This window comes from Chlamydomonas reinhardtii, chromosome 4 (genome assembly GCF_000002595.2).
Source record: "Chlamydomonas reinhardtii strain CC-503 cw92 mt+ chromosome 4, whole genome shotgun sequence".
Lineage (NCBI taxonomy): Eukaryota > Viridiplantae > Chlorophyta > Chlorophyceae > Chlamydomonadales > Chlamydomonadaceae > Chlamydomonas > Chlamydomonas reinhardtii.
In genome coordinates, this window is record NC_057007.1 from 390,767 (window position 1) to 407,843 (window position 17,077).

The 17,077-nt window shown below is 63.7% G+C and overlaps 4 protein-coding genes across 6 annotated transcripts in view; 2 read left to right on the forward strand and 2 right to left on the reverse strand.

Annotated features, from left to right (window-relative positions):
- Positions 1-33: 33 nt before the first annotated feature.
- CHLRE_04g217916v5 (uncharacterized protein) lies at positions 34-6,210 on the reverse strand. 2 transcript variants are annotated; one of them, XM_043061751.1, is made up of 14 exons: positions 6,000-6,210; positions 5,816-5,868; positions 5,253-5,312; positions 4,498-4,541; positions 4,077-4,140; positions 3,664-3,774; positions 3,112-3,189; positions 2,783-2,835; positions 2,314-2,350; positions 1,839-1,919; positions 1,291-1,449; positions 918-1,056; positions 697-716; positions 34-511 (listed from the first exon to the last, which is right to left on the reverse strand). In XM_043061751.1, exons 2-14 carry the CDS (start codon positions 5,849-5,851, stop codon positions 398-400), a joined length of 996 nt encoding a protein of 331 aa, XP_042925006.1. In that variant the 5' UTR covers positions 5,852-5,868; positions 6,000-6,210; the 3' UTR covers positions 34-397. The 2 variants fall into 2 exon arrangements, with proteins under 2 accessions (XP_042925006.1, XP_042925007.1); XM_043061750.1 differs by having other exon boundaries at positions 5,816-6,210.
- A 130-nt stretch (positions 6,211-6,340) lies between these two features.
- CHLRE_04g217917v5 (uncharacterized protein) lies at positions 6,341-10,512 on the forward strand. The gene is made up of 2 exons (XM_043061752.1): positions 6,341-6,632; positions 7,310-10,512. Exons 1-2 carry the CDS (start codon positions 6,535-6,537, stop codon positions 10,356-10,358), a joined length of 3,147 nt encoding a protein of 1,048 aa, XP_042925008.1. The 5' UTR covers positions 6,341-6,534; the 3' UTR covers positions 10,359-10,512.
- Positions 10,513-11,920: 1,408 nt separating this feature from the next.
- On the forward strand, positions 11,921-13,717 carry CHLRE_04g217918v5 (uncharacterized protein). Of its 2 annotated transcripts, none has more exons than XM_043061753.1 (1): positions 11,921-13,717. In XM_043061753.1, the coding sequence occupies exon 1, from the start codon at positions 12,313-12,315 to the stop codon at positions 12,514-12,516; it is 204 nt and encodes a 67-aa protein (XP_042925009.1). In that variant the 5' UTR covers positions 11,921-12,312; the 3' UTR covers positions 12,517-13,717. The 2 variants fall into 2 exon arrangements, with proteins under 2 accessions (XP_042925009.1, XP_042925010.1); XM_043061754.1 differs by having other exon boundaries at positions 12,191-13,716.
- A 277-nt stretch (positions 13,718-13,994) lies between these two features.
- The window catches only part of CHLRE_04g217919v5 (uncharacterized protein), a 16,986-nt gene continuing 13,903 nt past the window's right edge, over positions 13,995-17,077 (reverse strand). Inside the window, exons 23-26 of the mRNA XM_043061755.1 lie at positions 16,807-17,077; positions 16,323-16,414; positions 15,865-15,936; positions 13,995-15,490 (exon numbers count right to left, since the gene is read on the reverse strand). The exon at positions 16,807-17,077 is cut by the window's right edge and continues 305 nt beyond it. Of these exons, the coding sequence (XP_042925011.1) occupies positions 14,320-15,490; positions 15,865-15,936; positions 16,323-16,414; positions 16,807-17,077 (1,606 nt within the window). The 3' untranslated portion in view covers positions 13,995-14,319. The remainder of the gene's footprint in view (positions 15,491-15,864; positions 15,937-16,322; positions 16,415-16,806) is intronic.

Sequence of the window (17,077 nt, forward strand, 5' to 3'; positions counted from 1 at the left end):
CAACATGCTGGCTCGAAAACTGTCCTCCAAAGGTAGGTCTAAAGCTTACATTACGGTACCGTACACAACAAGAGTTACGAAACGAAACAACAGCAACGGCAAACAGGACCCTTCCGCTCGCCTTCCATGGACGGCCACACATGCCGTGAGATTTGCGGACCTGATTCAAAACGGCACCTCGCCTGCGTTCCTCGGCGCCACTACCGCCTTTCATGCAGCCAACGCCGCTTCTGCAACCTGCCTTGCACAGCTGCCCCCCCCCCCTACCTCAGCACCCTACCCGTCCAGCCCCAATGACCCCCAATCCAATAATGTTACGCCCCACGGCGCTGCCAGCCTGCTACTGCTGTTTGGCCTCCTGACCGGACGCCTGCCCCTGCTGCTGTTCCAGTGTCCCTCACTTGGCCTGCTCGGCCTCCACCAGCGCCTGCGCAATCTCGTGCTCCAGTCGTTGCACCAGCTGCGGCGTCAGCTTAGGCAGCACCGCCAGAGCCCCCATGTTGTCCCGAACCTGCGCATGTTTGTTTGTTTGTTTGTTTGTTTGTCGTTATCGCTTACCTGTTATTAGCTGTGTGGTAGCGTCACATTACTGTTTTAGGAGGACGGCCAGAGATGAAAGAAACACCCACCGGAGTTCACTCAATCTGGCATTGTGCTAGGACCGGCAGTGCCATGAGCACACGCACGCGCGATTACCTGCTCGACCTTGCTGGCACCTGCGGCGCGAAAACAGGATTCGTTGGCAGAGCATCGCATGCGGGGGGCGGGTGAGCGAGCGAGGGTGCTAGGGGCAAGCAGATGCGGGTTTGGCTAGTTTAGATCTTGCACGTGCTGTCCTGACTCCCCCCACGACGCCATTGCCCGTTCCCCCTCTCCCTCTCCCCCTCCCTCTCCCCCATCTCCTCCTGAACGCGCACCCGTTATGGTGGTGCTGACGCGTGGGTTGGTCAGCGTCCACGCCAGCGCCAGCTGTGCGGGGCTGCAGCCCAGCTCGGCAGCCAGGGGCTTGAGGCGCTCCGCAGCGGCGATGTGGTGAGCGCGGCTGTCAAGCTTGGCCTGGGGGGTAGGTGGGGCGGGAGATGAGGTTGGCAGGCGGGCGGTGGGAGGGAAACTGCGGAAGGGGGTAGAGAGGATGGACAAGGAAAGAAGGGAAGATGGTGGCGAGCAGGAGGCGAATGGTAACCAAGGAAGCGCACATGGATCGCACCTGAAGTCATGCGGGCAGGCCTGACACACAACCCGGCCCCATCACCCGCAGCAGCCACGCCCACACACATCAGCCGCACTCACCTTGTGTTCCTCCATAGACAGGCGGCTGCCAGCCGGCGCCGCCGTACCGCCGCCGCCGCCGCCGTACTTGCCGGTGAGGATGCCCGAGGCCAGGGGACTCCACACCGTCAGTCCCAGCCCGGGCTCGGAGTCGTACAGGGGCGCGTAGTCGGACTCCACCTGACAATGATGTCGTGGACCCATTTTGGTTACTACGGCAACATTATGCATCCGTAGATCATGACAAGACTACAGAATGACACGGGCTGGCTCAGCAGTTGATAAAGTACCTCAGATCTCGCCATGTCACGAACGCCGCCTCTACCAGGCAAGCGAAGTAGTGTGCCCAGTGCTACTGCCCCAGGTCACACCTGGTGCACCTGCTGGTCACACCTGGTGCACCTGCTGGTCACACCTGGTGCTACTGCTGGCCACACCTGGTGCTACTGCAGGTCACACCTGGTGCACCTGCGGGTCACACCTGGTGCTACTGCAGGTCACACCTGTTGCTACTGCGGGTCACACCTTGTGCTACTGCAGGTCACACCTTGTGCTACTGCGGGTCACACCTTGTGCCGCTCGAACAGGTTGTACTCGGGCTGCTCCATGACGGGCGGCTGCAGCCCCAGGCGGACGGCGATGGCCCGAGCCTGAGGAGGGCGGGGGGCGCGCGGTGGGTGTGGGGCGGTGGGTGTGGCGTGTGTGGCGTGCGGGTGTGGGTGTAGGCGTGGGTGTGTCATGTGTGCGTGGCGTGTGTGGGCTTTGGGGAAGGGTGTGAGAAGGGAAGAGGACACGAGGCGGGCAGAGGAGAGGAGAGGAGGGCACTTGAAAGATACGATCTGCGCACGCCCCATGCGCGTGTGCGCCCCCCCACCCACCCACACACACACACACATGCCGAGGCGTCATTTTGTTGTTGTCGTTTCTAACACACATTCACACGCACCCACACGCACATCCATCACACGCCCACCCACCGCACGCCCACCCACCACACGCCCCCCCCCACACACACACGCCCCCCCCCCCCACACACACGCGCACCTGCTTGATCTGCTCGGCTGACCACTCGGACGTTCCCCTGTGGAGCACAAGGGGGGGGAGCAAGCAGGCAGGAGAAGGATAGAGTGTGCGTGTGTGTGTGTGGTGCGGTGCGGCACCCCGGTGTGTGTCAGCCAGTCAGGGAGCGCAAGAGCAATTTGACGGCGCCAGTCACGGCGCTCCCACAACCTAGCCCTGCAAGCTGCCTTTCCCGCCATCCATCCATGTAGGGAGTACGGACCTGACATCCCCGACCCCGACTTCCACCCAGCCACCCACCTACATGAACGTCGTGAGCCACCTGCACCCACTACCACCCACCTCCACCGGCACCCCCACATGCACCCCCACATGCACCCACCTGCACCTGCACCTCCACCCCCACCTGCTGCAACTCCACCTGCACCTGCACGCACCCGCACCTTCACGCACCTGCACCTCCACCTCCACCTGCACCTCCACCTGCACTCACCAGTACAGGGCCCAGCCGCGGTCCAGGCAGTGGTTCATGGCGCGAACAGTCTCCTGCGGCATCAGGCAGTGGGGGCAGCATTACAAGCGGTGGGGGCGGAGGTGGGCGCGGAGGTGCGGGCGGAGGTGGCTGAGGCGAGAACTTCTGGCACTCTGTGGCTTGAGAGGCGCACGGTACACGCACGGCGATGCCCTCATTGCACCGGTGCACCGGGCATGAAGCGCGTGACACGCACTTGCACTTACACACACACGCTCACGCTCACACACACGCACACATACACACACGCACACGTGCACACACACACACACATGCACAAACGCACCCACCTCGATGGGCGTGTCGGGATCGGGGCGGTGGCAGAACAGCAAGTCCACGTAGCTGGTCTGTAGCCGTGACAGCGCCGCCTGTGTGCGTGTGTCGTGCCAGTGTGCGTGTGTGTGTTGGGAAAACGGCGTCGTGTAAAGCCCTGTAAAGTAACAAGGGACACACACTTGCACACACCGCATACCCTGTTCGGCTTGTTTCCTCTCCTTGCGCCCTCAACACAACACACCTACTGAGCCTCTCACACGCACAAATACATGTGCTCACACGCTCACATGCACACGCACACGCACACGCACACGCACACGCACACGCACACGCACACGCACACGCACACGCACACGCACACGCACACGCACACCCGCATACAGGGCGGGCTTTCCTTTCATTTTTGTAACACACACATAGCACGCATACACGCACATGCACACACCGCATCACATACCACCGTCTGCGTTTCCCCTTTCTCGTGTTTTCTAACGAACTCACACGCACACACACACGCACACGCACACGCACATGCATATGCACACGCACATGCGCACACGCCGCACCTGGGTGCCCTCGATGACGTGTTTGCGGCTGAGGCCGCGGTCGTTGGGCCCCGGGCCGCCCCAGAAGATCTTGGTGGACAATACCAGGTCCGAGCGCTTCAGGCCCAACTCCTGCATCGTTATATTGTGTTATTAAAGCACGCAGGGGCAGAAGGGCGGGGTTCGACGCCGTTGCACCCTGTATGTATGCGTGACTGTTTGTTGGCGTTTGTGTGTATATGCGTGTCCAATGCAGGCAGGCAGGCGGACACGCGCGCACACGTAAAACACACGCCCATGCAACAGCGCACGCCCTCCCCACACACACTTACACCCCGCCCGCCCCACGCACACACGTGCACATGCACACGCAGCAGTAACTCCCGCGCCGCCTGGGTGGGCTTCGTCTTTTGTTTTATATCACACACGCGTACCTTGATGGCTTGCCCCATGATCACCTCGGCCTCGCCGTCCGCATATACCTCCGCATTGTCAAAACTGTGCATACATGTGCGTTTGTGTGTTGATGTGTGTTAGGAGCGCAAGGGAAGGTAGGGAGCCGCAGGTCGCTGTGTGCGCGTCTACCGTGCTTGATGATGCAAGAACCCGGAAGTGAGCTACCGCTATAGCGAGCAGCGTTGACGAGCGTGAAACTGACTTGAAAGCTCAAATACGAGATCGGAGAATGCGGTGAGGCGCACGCATGCACATGCCCCCATGCCCGCACGCAACCGTACTACTGGAGACGACTGGCGCTCCAGGCTGCTCGTGTGTGGCCCAGCGGCCTCTTGGTGTGCCTGCTGGCTGCGTGCCCAACACCCCCCTCCCCCCGCACCGCTGTGCCGCCCCACTCACAAGTTGACGCCGGCGTCCACACACGCCCGGATCATCTCTTTGGCCTGTGTCAGCGTGTTAACAAAACAACAGAACGAAGCCCGGCTGTGTGTGCGTGTGCGTGTGCGTGCGTGTGTGTGTATGCGTGTGCGTGTGCGCGTGTGTGCGTGCGTGTAGGTGTGTGTGTGTGTGTGTGAGGAGTGCGCACAAGGTAAGGAGACCCGCAGGCTGGGCACTGACTTGTGCGTGCGCGTGTGGACAGCATGTCGCGGATGGGTGTCTGGGTACCTGGGGTGCGTGTCTGGGGTACCTGGGGTGCGTGCCCGAGTCAACGGGCAGCAACCCTTCCGGGCTACCTTGTCCAAGACGCCAAGACCCCTTCCCTTCCCCACGCACGTCCTCACACTCACACCCATGGACATTGCAACAACCTCCGCCCCGGCCCCGGGGCCCCAGCAACTTCGCACGCGCAGGCTCCACTACGCTCATTACCGTACTGGCGCGCTCACTTCACGCTTTCGCGACTGGGTGGGCTTTCTGATGACGAGGATGGGGTTGGGATTGGGCACATAATCCCTCCCCTCACCACCTCATGCACCCCACCCACGGCAGCTTCCCACAAACCCCCAACAAGGCCTTAGCAACTCCGAAAAAGACCTCACACACAGCCGCCACACACAATCACCACACCCACACCCACACACCCACACCCACACCCACACCCACACCCACACCCACACCCACACCCACCACACCCACACCACACCCACACCCACCTGCTTGAGGTCGGCCTGCGTCTTGAAGGTGGTCCAGGCCCCGTACGACAGCGCGCTGACCTGTCCGCCGGGTGTGTGTGCCGTACGGCGTGCGCCGCCGTACATGCGTGCAGAGGTAGGGCGGAGTTGAGCGATATGCAGAAGAAAAAGACATGAGCGCAGACATCGGTAGAAAAGAGGCGGCGATGCAATGGGGCATGCATTGGGGTAGTGGTGTGCGTGTGTGCCGTGTGGACGCGTGGCGGCACTCCAGCAGCCGCCGACTCTATCTCGCTCAGCCCTCCTCACGCGCTCACCCTATCTATGTATCACCAGGCAAGCCAGCGCCCATAACAACGCCTCCCTACCTCACGCCGCTGGCCCCAGCCGGCGGCCCCCTCCTACGCAAACGCACACTGGAGAGCAAACACCGTCCCCTGCCCCACGGGTCACGGCCGGCTGTTGCGCCCGAAGCACATTGGCATCCTCATCTGTGGCGCTCACTACCACAATGCGCTCTAAAAGGGTTGATGCCGCTGTCGCTTCGCTTGCTCTCCCTCGCGAGTCCGCTTGCTCGCACGCACCTTGAGACCGGTGTTGCCGAGTCTCCGGTACTCCATTTGAACACAAGACGGTTCTGGGGCAGCAGTTGTCATGACTGTATGTCGCGCCGTGAATGTGACCAGTCCGGCCGAGCCAGTCCTGTCATTGCGTGTGCGCGCACGGCCATGGCGTGCCCTCGTCCATGACACGCGTTCCCCGCCTTACCCCTTCCTTGGAAGCCCTTGTACCAAATGCCTTCCACCAATCTACGCCTGGAAAGGAGCTGCTAGCCATGCACCGTCCAACACGTGGCGACTGAGCAGGTTTTCGCCCCCGTGACATCAGAGGGAGCATGTAGCCTTTGGCATTTTGGATGCTCTGCAAAACTGGCAATGGGCGGGTGCTGTGTAATGATGCGATCAAACACATGAATGGGAATCAGGTTTGTATTATTGAATGGCTATTTGGGGTGTGCTGCACCAGATGTGTTGCATCCGGGAGACCGGGGAGTTGAGGCGCGCGCAAGTTCCACTCAACGATCACAACATAGCTCTGTGATGTATATAGGTACAATACTACACTGTTTCATACGTCTGTGATGACGTTTTTCCACCGCCGGCCTGCTGAAACTTTCTTGTAGTCCGCAATAAGCCTCGCAAACCAGCACCGCATATAACCGGCAATACCACTGTCTCTGATTAAATGGCCTGAGCCAGGGGCGCGCAGGGCGGTGTTTACCGTCACTTGTCAAAAAGCGGAAATGGGAAAAGGCGAGATTCCTCGAGCCCGGCGAGCTGAATGGAGCCTTGCGGAGCTGTGCTCAATAGCATACGCGCACGCCCACGTCGGGAACAAGTGGTGAGTCGTTCCGTTTGCGCTGCCGGGGGTTGCAGCGCGCATCGCAACGGCGTTCAGCTACTGTACTCTTCGTCTTATCTACAGACAAGGCATTGGCCAGCCGGGAGGCAGAAGCCGCTGAGTCAAAACCAGCCTTTTCCGCTGTGCACACGGGACTAGATGGTGTAACACATATCAGGTTAACACTTCAAACAGTCAACACCGCGTTTAGCAGCGCCATTTGAAAGTGTGCAACTGCCGCAACGCGACTTCACAACTCGGGGCTTGCGCGCTGCTCGGGCAATCAGAGCAAAACCAAAGTTAGTGTGCTCGCATACTCGCCTCGACTCGTCAGGGCAGTTTGGAAGGAGCAGGTCAAGAACTGGGCCTGACCGACAGCTGGCGCCTCGCAGCGCCAGCCAGTCGGACGCTCGAAGCCCCAGTCTGATGGCTGCTCGTCCGTAACATGCCGGGTGCCCGGCCTGGCAAAGACTCACCCAGACCTGCTAAGAGCGACCTTAACATTGCTGCGCCGAGGGCACGCAGCCGCCGCTGAACAAGCACTGACCTCTCCTTCCACGCTCTCGTTCCTACCCCTCCGCTGGCCCTCCTGCCCCTCCTCGCTCGCCGCGCCGCTGACCCACATGCCTGACCAACCCCTCCACCTCCGCCTCCACCTCCACCTCCCCAATGCACAGGGCACTCATTGCCAAGCACTTCCGCTCGCGCTCCGACTACGACATCAAAAACATCTTCTACAGCACTCTGCGCCGACAAAACCCCACGCACTCTAGCCTGGGCCTGTGGACCTATGCCAAGCTGGTCGGGCCCACGTGTGCCGACAAGGCTGCGCGCCTGCGCGCGCTTGAGACCGCCAAGTCCGCTTCCGAAAGCGCCGATATCATGGCCGCAGTCGCGCTTGTGCAAGGTGCCGAGGGCAGCGGCGGCGATGGCGGCGGCGACAGCGCGGCGGGCACCCCTGCAGCCGCGGATAGCGCCGCGGATGGACCTGCAGGCTCGACAGCGGCGGCGGGCGGTGACGCCGGCGGCGGCTCTGACGGCGGCGATGGCGGCGCCGACTGCGGTGGAGACGGCGGCGGCGAGGGGCCGGGGGAGGGAGACGGCGCCGCTGACTCCGCGGGTGGTGGCGCGGCAACCGCCTCCGACACGCCCACGCCGCCGGGACCACCCCAGGGCGAGCCGTCGCCACTGCTGGCAGCGGCGGCCAGCAGGGCCGGGCAGACCAGCGCCTGCGGCCGATGGGTCATCCTGAGAGACGTGGGCGCGCTGCGTTTCGTCACGTCGGCCGAAAACGCCGCAGCAATGCGCAGCAGCGGCAGGGCCAGCAGCGGCAAAGCCGCCACCAGCAGGGCTGCCGGCGACCGGGCTGCGGCTGCGGCAGTGGCTGCGGCTGCTGCTTCCGTTGCCTCTCAAGCAGAAGCTGGCGGCGCTGCAGGCGCGGGTGTGGGCCTGAGCGGCCCCGGCGGCAGCGTGGAGGGCAGCGGGGCAGCTGCAGCTGCTACGGCTGGTGCGGGTGGTGTGGCTGGAGGGAGCGGCCGGGCTGCCCACAGCAACCCCGCCGGCGGCGCTCCCTCGACCTCTGCGGACACAGCGGTGCCTGCAGGCGCCGCCGGCAGCGCGCGCCCGATGCTGCTGCCGCGCGCCAGCTCGGTCTCCCAGCCCTCCGCAGCCGCCGGCGCCGCCCGCTCCTCTGCGGATGCCGCGGCCGACGGCGCCGGCGCGCCGCTGCCGGCCCGGGCCTCGGGGGCGGCTGGGCCGTACCCCGGAGGTCAGGTCGATGTGCTAGCCCCGCCGGCGCCGGCCATGATAACGCTGGGGGTGATGTCGGATGAGATGCTGCAGTGGCTGGAGGCCCAGATGCGGCCACCGAGTCAACTGTTGGCGCAGGCGGCGGCACAGGCGCAGGCGGGCAAGCGCCGGGTATCGCCAAACTCGGCCGACGGCGACGAAGCGGCAGCCGCCGGCACCGATAGCAGTGCTCATGCCGTCGCCACCAGCACCACCACGACCACAACCACCACTGTCATGGCCACTGCGGGAGGCCGGAAGAAACGCAGTCGCGAGATTGCTGACCTGATGAAGGTGCAGCGGCAGCAGGCGGAGGCCGAGCAGCGGCGGCGGCAGCGGCAGCTGGAGCAGGTAGAGCTGCGGGCGGTGGCGGAGGCGCAGGCGCAAGCGGCGGCTCAGGCCCAGGTGGGGGTGGCGCAGGCGCAGGCAGCGCAGAGGGCGCAGGCGGCGGTGCATGAGTTGCTGCTGGCGCGCGGTGGCTTCAGCCTGGCAGACCTGGGGGGCGCGGCGGCGTGGATGGATGCGCCCATGGACACTGACGGCATGGGTGATGGAGAGGTGGGCGGAGGGCGGCGAGGCATGGCCGGCGGCGGCCAAAGCCCGGGTGCGCTGGCGGCGGCGGCGGTGCTGAGGCGTGTGACCCTGCACGGGTCGCTTGGGGCGGCGGTGGCAGCGACCGCAGACGACGGAGCGCAGTTGCAGGAGGAAGAGGAGGAGGAAGGGCGGCGGCAGGGCCAGGGGCAGGGGCAGGGGCAGGGCCAGGGCCAGTCGTCGCGCCTGGCCGAAGATGAGCTGCGGCAGCTGCTGATGGGGCTGCAGCGGCAAGGCATGCAGCCGCAGCCTCAAAAGCAGCTGCAACAGCCGCAGCAGCAGTCGGACCCATTAGCAAGGCCGCAGCAGATGCCGCAGCTGCCGCATCGGGTCCAGTCCCACGTCACACGCCGCGCGGCGGCGCGCGCGGCACTACTCGTGGCCACCGCGGCAGCGGAGCAAGCCGCCGTCGCCGCCAGTGTCGCGTCCTCCGCGTCCCGTGAAGCGGAAGCCGCCGCGCAGGCGGCCGCTGCTCTGGCCAGCGAGGCACAGTTGGCCGTGGAGGCCCTGGAGAACGAGGATGTTGCGGCCAGCGGCGGCGCCAACGCTTCGCAGTACTGGACTGCAAGCGAGAGGGCCGAGGCCGCCGCCGCCGCGGCGGCTGAGGCTGCCAGGACTGGCATCCGCGCCAGTGCCCGTGCGCAGGCGGCAGGGGCGTTGTCTGTTGAGCAGCTGCAGCGGCTAGTGCTGGATCGGCAGCAGGAGCAGCTGCTACTGCCGCGGGGAATGCTACTGGCACAGACGCAGCGCTGGCAGCGTGACCAGGGCCGCAACCGGGAGGAGGTGCTACAGCCTGAGTCGCAGTATGTGGATCAGCTGCTACTGCTTCAGGCGCTGCAGCAGCAGCAGTGGCTGCAGGAGCAGGAGCAGGCGCCGGCCCAGGAGCCGCTGCGGGCTCAGCAGCGGGAGTGGGACCTGCAGCTGTGGCCTTTGGAGCACATGCAGCTCCTGCAGCAGCGGCTGCACAGTGAGCAGCAGCAGCAGCAGCAACAGCAGCAGCAGCTGCAGCAGGGGTCGTTGCTACAAAAGCCGCCGTCGCTGGGCCGGCATGGCGGCCCGGCGGCACGCGAGGCAATGCCCTCTGCAGCTGCAGCTGCTGTTGTCAAGGCGGCGTCAACAGCATGTGCGGATGCGGAGAAGCTCACCGGCGCGCCCTTTGTCGGCTTGTCGGCTGGGCCGGCCTCTGAGCGCGAGGCCACGGGCGCGCCGGGCACAGGCGGCACGAAGGCGGCGGCGGCGGCGGCAGCGACTGCGAAGGCGGCGGCGCGGCCGGGCGCGGAGGCGGCGGCGGCGCTGGCTGCAGCTGTGAGGACGGCACTTAAGGCGGACTGGGCGGGCGTGGCTTAGTTGCTGATGTGTGTGTGTGAGAGAGAGAGAGACATGTGCAAGAGTGCGGCACTTGCCTGCCTTTGGAGACACATAGCAGGCTGGTGGGAGCAGCAAAGGCGCACGAAAAACCTGGCTTCAACGCAACGAACACAACACGTGAGGCGCATCGTTACATCGGCTTTGGCACATTGGCAGAAGTTTTTGTCCGCATGTGCATGGCGTCTTACTGTGGGGGGTTGCCGAGCTTGTGTCTTAATGACATACTGTGCGCACGGTGACGTGTGTTGCACTGCATTGGCCGGCCCTTTCCAGATGTTTCGACAGGCGCCTTTGCCATGGCTGGGTGTGGATAATGCAATGGTGGCTTGACGCATGCAGCAGTGCCGATGATGACAACGGCATTGCACAGCAGGTCGTGTCGTGCGGCGTGCTGATGCGTGTCATTATAGGCGGTGGGGGTTTCAGCGATGGGGGTTCACAGTAGACTCGTTTGTGTTTCTGGTCATGGTTGGTGGAAGTCTGTGGGGGTTGGTTGGTGGTGATCGCTCCTGTCATGAGGGTGGCTGACGCGTTTGCGGCAGCAGGGGGCAGGGGCAGGCACAGGTGTGAGTCATGCGGCGCGCAGACCAATCTGTGATGCAGTTTTAATTGGGTTCGTGGCTGGGTATGCGGATCAAGGGGTGCATGGCGCGGCACGGCGTGGCCGTTGGTGCTGGAAGTGGGGCATGCGTCCGTTTCCAAAGTCAATGGAGACTCAAGACACAGAACCCGACGGTGGACTCGACATGCATGTCCGGTACAAATCGCCGTCGTTGTCGCGCTTACGCAGTGCTGGTGCGAAGCTTGTGTTCGGTGCCAGCGGGTGAGTCCGGCAAGCAATGACGTAGGAGATTATCCCGCGCATTGTGGTATGGGGTGTTTGGCATGAAGTTTTGTGGATTGATTCCAAGGGGGGTGAATGCGTGCATCGTATCACCACCAGCAGCACCATCAACGGCTGATTGCGACACGGTGCGTAAGATTCTTGGGATGGTGTGTATTTCAGAAATTCTCCAGCGCAATGCTGAGGAGGAAAAGCATGACGCGAGATAGGATGGGAGCCGTACATAGCAGAATGCGGACAAGCGGCATGGCGTTTGTGCATTGGGGATAAAAGCATTTCGATGGGCCAGGCTGCGCATGTGCGCAGTGTACTTCCAGTTGTGCAAAATACTGATGACATGCCATAAAATGTTCTTGTCAATGACTGCAGCTTGAATCAATCGTCGGCCGACATGTGTGGGTTCCTGTATGTGTATGTACTGCACGATCGTACAGAAGCAGTTAGCAGTCAGGTATCTGATCAACGGATGCATTTGCACGGGCACCTGGTGATGGGTTGCCGTAACGGCAGTGTATCTTTTCAACACCATTACGGCTGATTGTGTCAACACCATGCACGTGCTAGCTTTCGCATTTGCATGACGTGTGGTATAATTTGCTGTTGCTGCCGGTAAGCGATGGCAGCGAAGGGCATGCACACGCTTTGGGTACGGCACCCCCGCCATCGTGAGGAGCGATGCCGTAACAGCAATGTGCACCCATGTTGGTTGGGGGTCTCAGGAGATCATATGTGTGGCATATGGCACAACGCTTACAGCATTTGATTGCATTTTGCAAACTAGCAACGACCCTCATACCGGGGGCGAGCGTCACGATTGGACATCCATGAGCGTTTCCATCCTTTTTGAATGCTGATGTGGGTTATTTCGCGAGGACAGAAGACGTCACACGTCCGATATGGCCGGGCTCCACGCACGGCACGGCAGGTAGCCATGCAGCGTATGAGAGTGCCAGGCTGTCGTGTGTGATTGATGTGCGCGCGGGGTCGTAGGCACTGGCACGCATGCATGCGTCAATTGCTAGTCGCTTGCCGCGGACTGCTGCCTCGACACTGCCTGTCGCCGTGCAATACCGTAAACTGCATGTTGCAATGCTGGCCCCTGAAATGACGGCGGCAGCGCGTGGGGCGACGTGGCGGCGGCGCCTGGCGTGTGACTGGGCGGCTTTTGAGTTGGATGCAGGGCAAGGCATTGGCGAATGTACGGCACGTGCTCTGTGGAAGGGCAGCCGGCTAGGCGGAACTCCCTGCCCGGATGGTAGCTACGTGTATGAAGAGCCACAGTTCCAATACTAAGCAATCTTCGTTTGGTGCATGCATCCTGGCAGGCAGGACGGTTTGCCCTAGATTGTCGCGCTCCGTCATGGCATTTACATCGCGCACGCCGTTGCTGGTTTATATCACAGACACTGGTTTTTCATGCATTCCTTTTGACAAGATCGTAGCACTGCGTCACCCCTGTGTGTCACGACATTGGCATCGGCCCATGTGTATGGAAAAAGACGTGTGTGCTGGACAGCAGAATGTGTGTGGATACAGAACATGTATGGACGTGTGCCTCGTTCCATTGACGAGTTGTGGCACCGGGGCCTCGCGGCCGCTTCCTCACTCATCCGGGGGTTGCGCAGCATCATGCAATGTGTGGAAGTCCACAGATGCAAGACCTTCGTCGGTGCCATGTGTGCGTGTGTATGCGTATGTCCTTTTTCGTGCATTTGGTTAGGATTCAGCGCGTCAGTGTCGAAAACAAACAGATGCCCTGTTTCATGATGCATTTTCACCGCACACTGCGTGTCGACAATTGCTGAAGCGGTTTTCAATGGGAGGGCACATTGATAGCGTGGGTCTGGAGCCCGCTTGCAGCAGATGCATGGAACAGAGTTTATATGCGCATGTGTGCAGGCTCCTGCCATCGAGCCTTTGGGCGAGAGCCACGAAAGATGTACTCATGACTAGGTACCAGGTAGAGCGGCCCGTGTGTGCCGGTGGAGTGCGACGTCACTGGCGAGAGGCCAGAGCGGCGCCAGGCAGGAACGGACGTCGCGGCTCGACCGGCACGCAGCCAACGGTACCTGTAATCAGCGGGATTAGATTTCGTTTGTTGGATTAAGGCGCATCCGGTGAGGTAGGACGCGAGGATACAGCTAGGCGGAGTGCTTCTTGCATGCGCCGATCGTATTGCACGCGGTACATGATACGGTGCGTGGAATGCGGTGTACGATTACTCGGTGCACGAAGGTCCTTTGTGTTGGTTCCATCTATTGTTGTCGGGTGATGTTCTCCAGGCGGGCTCCGAACGGGGTGCTGTGCGTGTGATGGACCAAGCCCAAAGGGCAAGGCCGGATGGCGCACATTGAAGCATTTCGTTATTTGGTGGAAAACGTGGCGCAGGGAACAGCTGCCTTCTGGAAGCAGCTGCCTCCTGCTCGTACCGCTCCGTACCAGTATGTACTGCGAGCCGCCCGGGGTGGGCCGGTGAAGTAACCGCGAAGCCACAAATTGCGACTCTGGCCCTGACCCCGCCTGACCCGCCTTGTGGGGTTTGTGGGCCGGGGTCATAGCCGTCACACTCGGGATTATGCTTCTCAGCACCGTCTGCCCTTGCTTGTACTAGGAATTCAGCAGCGAGCAGATGGGGCTGCATGGGCGCCGCGGCTCACGCAGTGAAGTCTACTCTGGACAGACTTGAGGGGTGCGCCGCCTGCAACGCCGATATTGCTGCTGTGGGCCTTGGGCTAGCCGGACCTGCTTCCGTAGAAAGTAGATACGGAGGCGAACGATTGCTCATAAACTCACAGAGGGGGAGGGCCGGAGGGCAAACCGCATGGACGGATGGATCGGGTCCTTGCAAGCGCTTATCACCGGCTTATGGTTTCACATGCACACATTCAGTGGGTTAAGGGTTTCAGCAGCATCGCAGCTTGTCAGCCACGCACGCCGGGAATCAATCTGTCGTCCGTGCATGCACCCCTATCACCACACATGCCCTGACCGCCGCCGATCCACATGTGCGTCGAGAGATTGATCTCCCAGATCACACCGCTGCTTCAGACGGTTAACGCTGCAGCCCAAATCCACATGGGTTCATTCACTCGCGCCTCAAAACCCAAACAGCCAACGCGAGCCCTTCTTCTTCTCCGCCGCACCGCCGCCGCCACCGCCAGCCGCCATGCCTCCTAGGCCCGCCATCTCCACCACAACCTGCCCTCCTGGCCCGCCGCCTCCCGCCGCCGCCCCCGCGCCACCCAGCGCCCCCGCAGCACCCACAGCCGACTGTGGCAGCAGCAGCCCTGCCGCCGCCCCTGCTGCTGCCCCTGCCGCCGCAGAGCCGCCAACGCCACCCGCACCAGCCGAGTCCCCGCCACCAGCACCCGCACCTCCACCGAAACCCACCACCCTGTCTCGAATCTCCAGCCCCAGCGTCGGCAGTGACCCGCCCGTGCCCGCGCCGCTGCCGCTACGCACGTGCCTGGGGCGCAGCACAACCGACGGCGCCGACAGGGCTGCCGCCGCCGCGGCGCCGCCGCCGAGCGCCGCCGCCGCCGCGTCCACAACTCCGCCGCCGCCAGCCGCCGCGCCGCCGGTCCCATGGTTCAAGGTGCCGCTGCCTGCCCGCTTGGGGCGAGAAGACACGCCGCCACTAGCGGCACGCGCCGCCTTGCCAGCACCACCACCACCACCACCGCCGCCGCCGCCGCCGCCAGCCGCAGCGGCCTCTTCCGCATCCGCGCCGCCGCCGCCGCCGCCGCCGCCACCTCCGTCGCCTCCGTCGCCGTGCCGGCGGCCGCGCCGCCGCGGCTCCTGACCCCCCGCACCCGCCAGCGCGTTTCCGTCGCGTGCCCATCCCGACGGCGGCGGCACGCGGTCCCTCGACCTCCCATCTCCCCCCAGGCCCTCGCCTGCTGACACCTTCCCGCCGCCGCCGCCCTCACCGCCAGATCTGCTCGCGTGGCGGCGCTGCCGCTGCTGCATCCTGGCCTCCCGCCCGCCGCCTGCTTCCGCGCCGCCTGTGCCTCCCTCCCTGCCCCCCACCACCATCTGTCCTTGTCCGTGCGGGTCGTGGTGCCCCGGGTGGTGCTGGTGGTGGTGGTGGTGCCCCAGGCCCGGCAGTAGCAACGGCAGCAGCACGGCGTGGCGGCTGTAGTAGTTGGCTGTAGCCATGATGAGCAGTAGCAGGCGGGCGGCGATGATGAGTAAGCTGCCGTACAGGAGGCCGGACAGCTGCAGCTGCCGCCACACGTTGCACATGCGCATCAGGTCGCCGCCGCAGCTGTACGGCACGGGTGTGTGGGAGAGGGGAGGGAGGGAGAGGGGGTGTGGGGGGAGGGAGAGGGGATGGTGGGGGGGAGGGGGAGGGAGGGAAAGGGGTATGAGGAAAGGGTGTGGGAGAGGAATGGGCAGTCGAAGCTGGTCCCCAAGACCCAGAACGAAGAGGACGTGCCCCAGGGCAGTCCCCAGGTCACCAGGTGCGCCCACCCATCGGTGTTTTGCGTGCGCCGCCTCCCCCCCCCCACTCCTCTCCGCTCGCGCCCCCTCCCCACTGTCGCCTCTGCCCGTACTGAGCTAGCTCAGTCCGGTCTGCTTTATGGCTTGGGCTGGTATTTGCAACCCCCTCCCCACTCCCCTCCACTCGCGCCCGCTCACCGCGGTCCCGGCACGCCAATGACTGACAGGTCCAAACACACGTCGGGCGAGAAGGAGATGACGCGGTACAGGCTGGGAGGGAGGAGAGGGGAGGGAGTTACATTTATGACTTGGTAAGTGGTGGGAAGGGGAGGGGAGGGACAGGAGGGGCAGGTTTAATGAGGCTGAGGTAGGTAACGCAGGCGTCCCCACAACACGCGAATGCAGCCTCGTCCGCTCCCTCCCGCCCTGCCTCCCTCCCGCACACCCCTGCGCCCCCCACCTGCCCTCCCTCCCCCCCGCGACCGCTCACCCCCACCTGCCCTCCCTCCCTCCCACCTGCCCTCCCTCCCCTCCGCGACCGCTCACCCCCTCCCGCTCATCTTCCCTCCCTCCCGCTCACCCCCTCCCGCCCTCCCACCTGCCCTCCCTCCCGCCCCCCTCCCGCCCTCCCGCTCACCCCCGCCCGCCCCGCTCACCCCTGTACCGCCGCGCTGCATCCCTCGCTGGCACCCAGCACCCCCACCCACAGCGCCAGGCCAAAGCCCAACAGGTGCAGAGCCGCAGCAACCTGCAGGTGCGGTGGGTGGGGGGGGAGGGGGTGGGGTGGGGCGTGGGAGCGTGTGTGTTATATACACGTGTGTGTGTGTGTGTGTGTGTATGCGTGTGTGTATGCGTGTGTGCGTGTGAGAAACAATGGCGCGCAGGTGGCTTCGGCCCAGCCCAATACAGCCCCACTTGCAACCCCACTGCTTTCCACATCGCTCCACACATTTCCGCCCCGCTCCACACTTCCCCGTAACCCCCCTCCACACACACACACACACCCGACTACCTACGGTGATGTACAACGACTCGCACATGCAGCTGCACTTCTCCTTGCCGCGCGACTGTTTCCTTACGGGATTGGTTCAACGTCAAACCCCCCTTCCCACCCCCCCCCCACACACACGCCCCTCTCACCTCCATGTAACCAACCGCCGCCAGTAACGCCAACGTGCGCCAAGGCACCCGCGCCGCCGCCGTGGCCGCCGCCGCCGCCGCCGCCGAGGCCGCGGTGGCGGCGGCCGCAGTAGCCGCCGCCGCCGTCGCCGCGACAGCGGCGCCCGACGGCAGTTGCAGGCCGCCGGGTACGGGATAATAACCGCCGCCGCCGCCGGGCAGCGGAATCCAGAATCCAGGCATGGAGTACGCGTGTCCCAGAGACGAGGATGCCACAGATGCTCGATCCAGA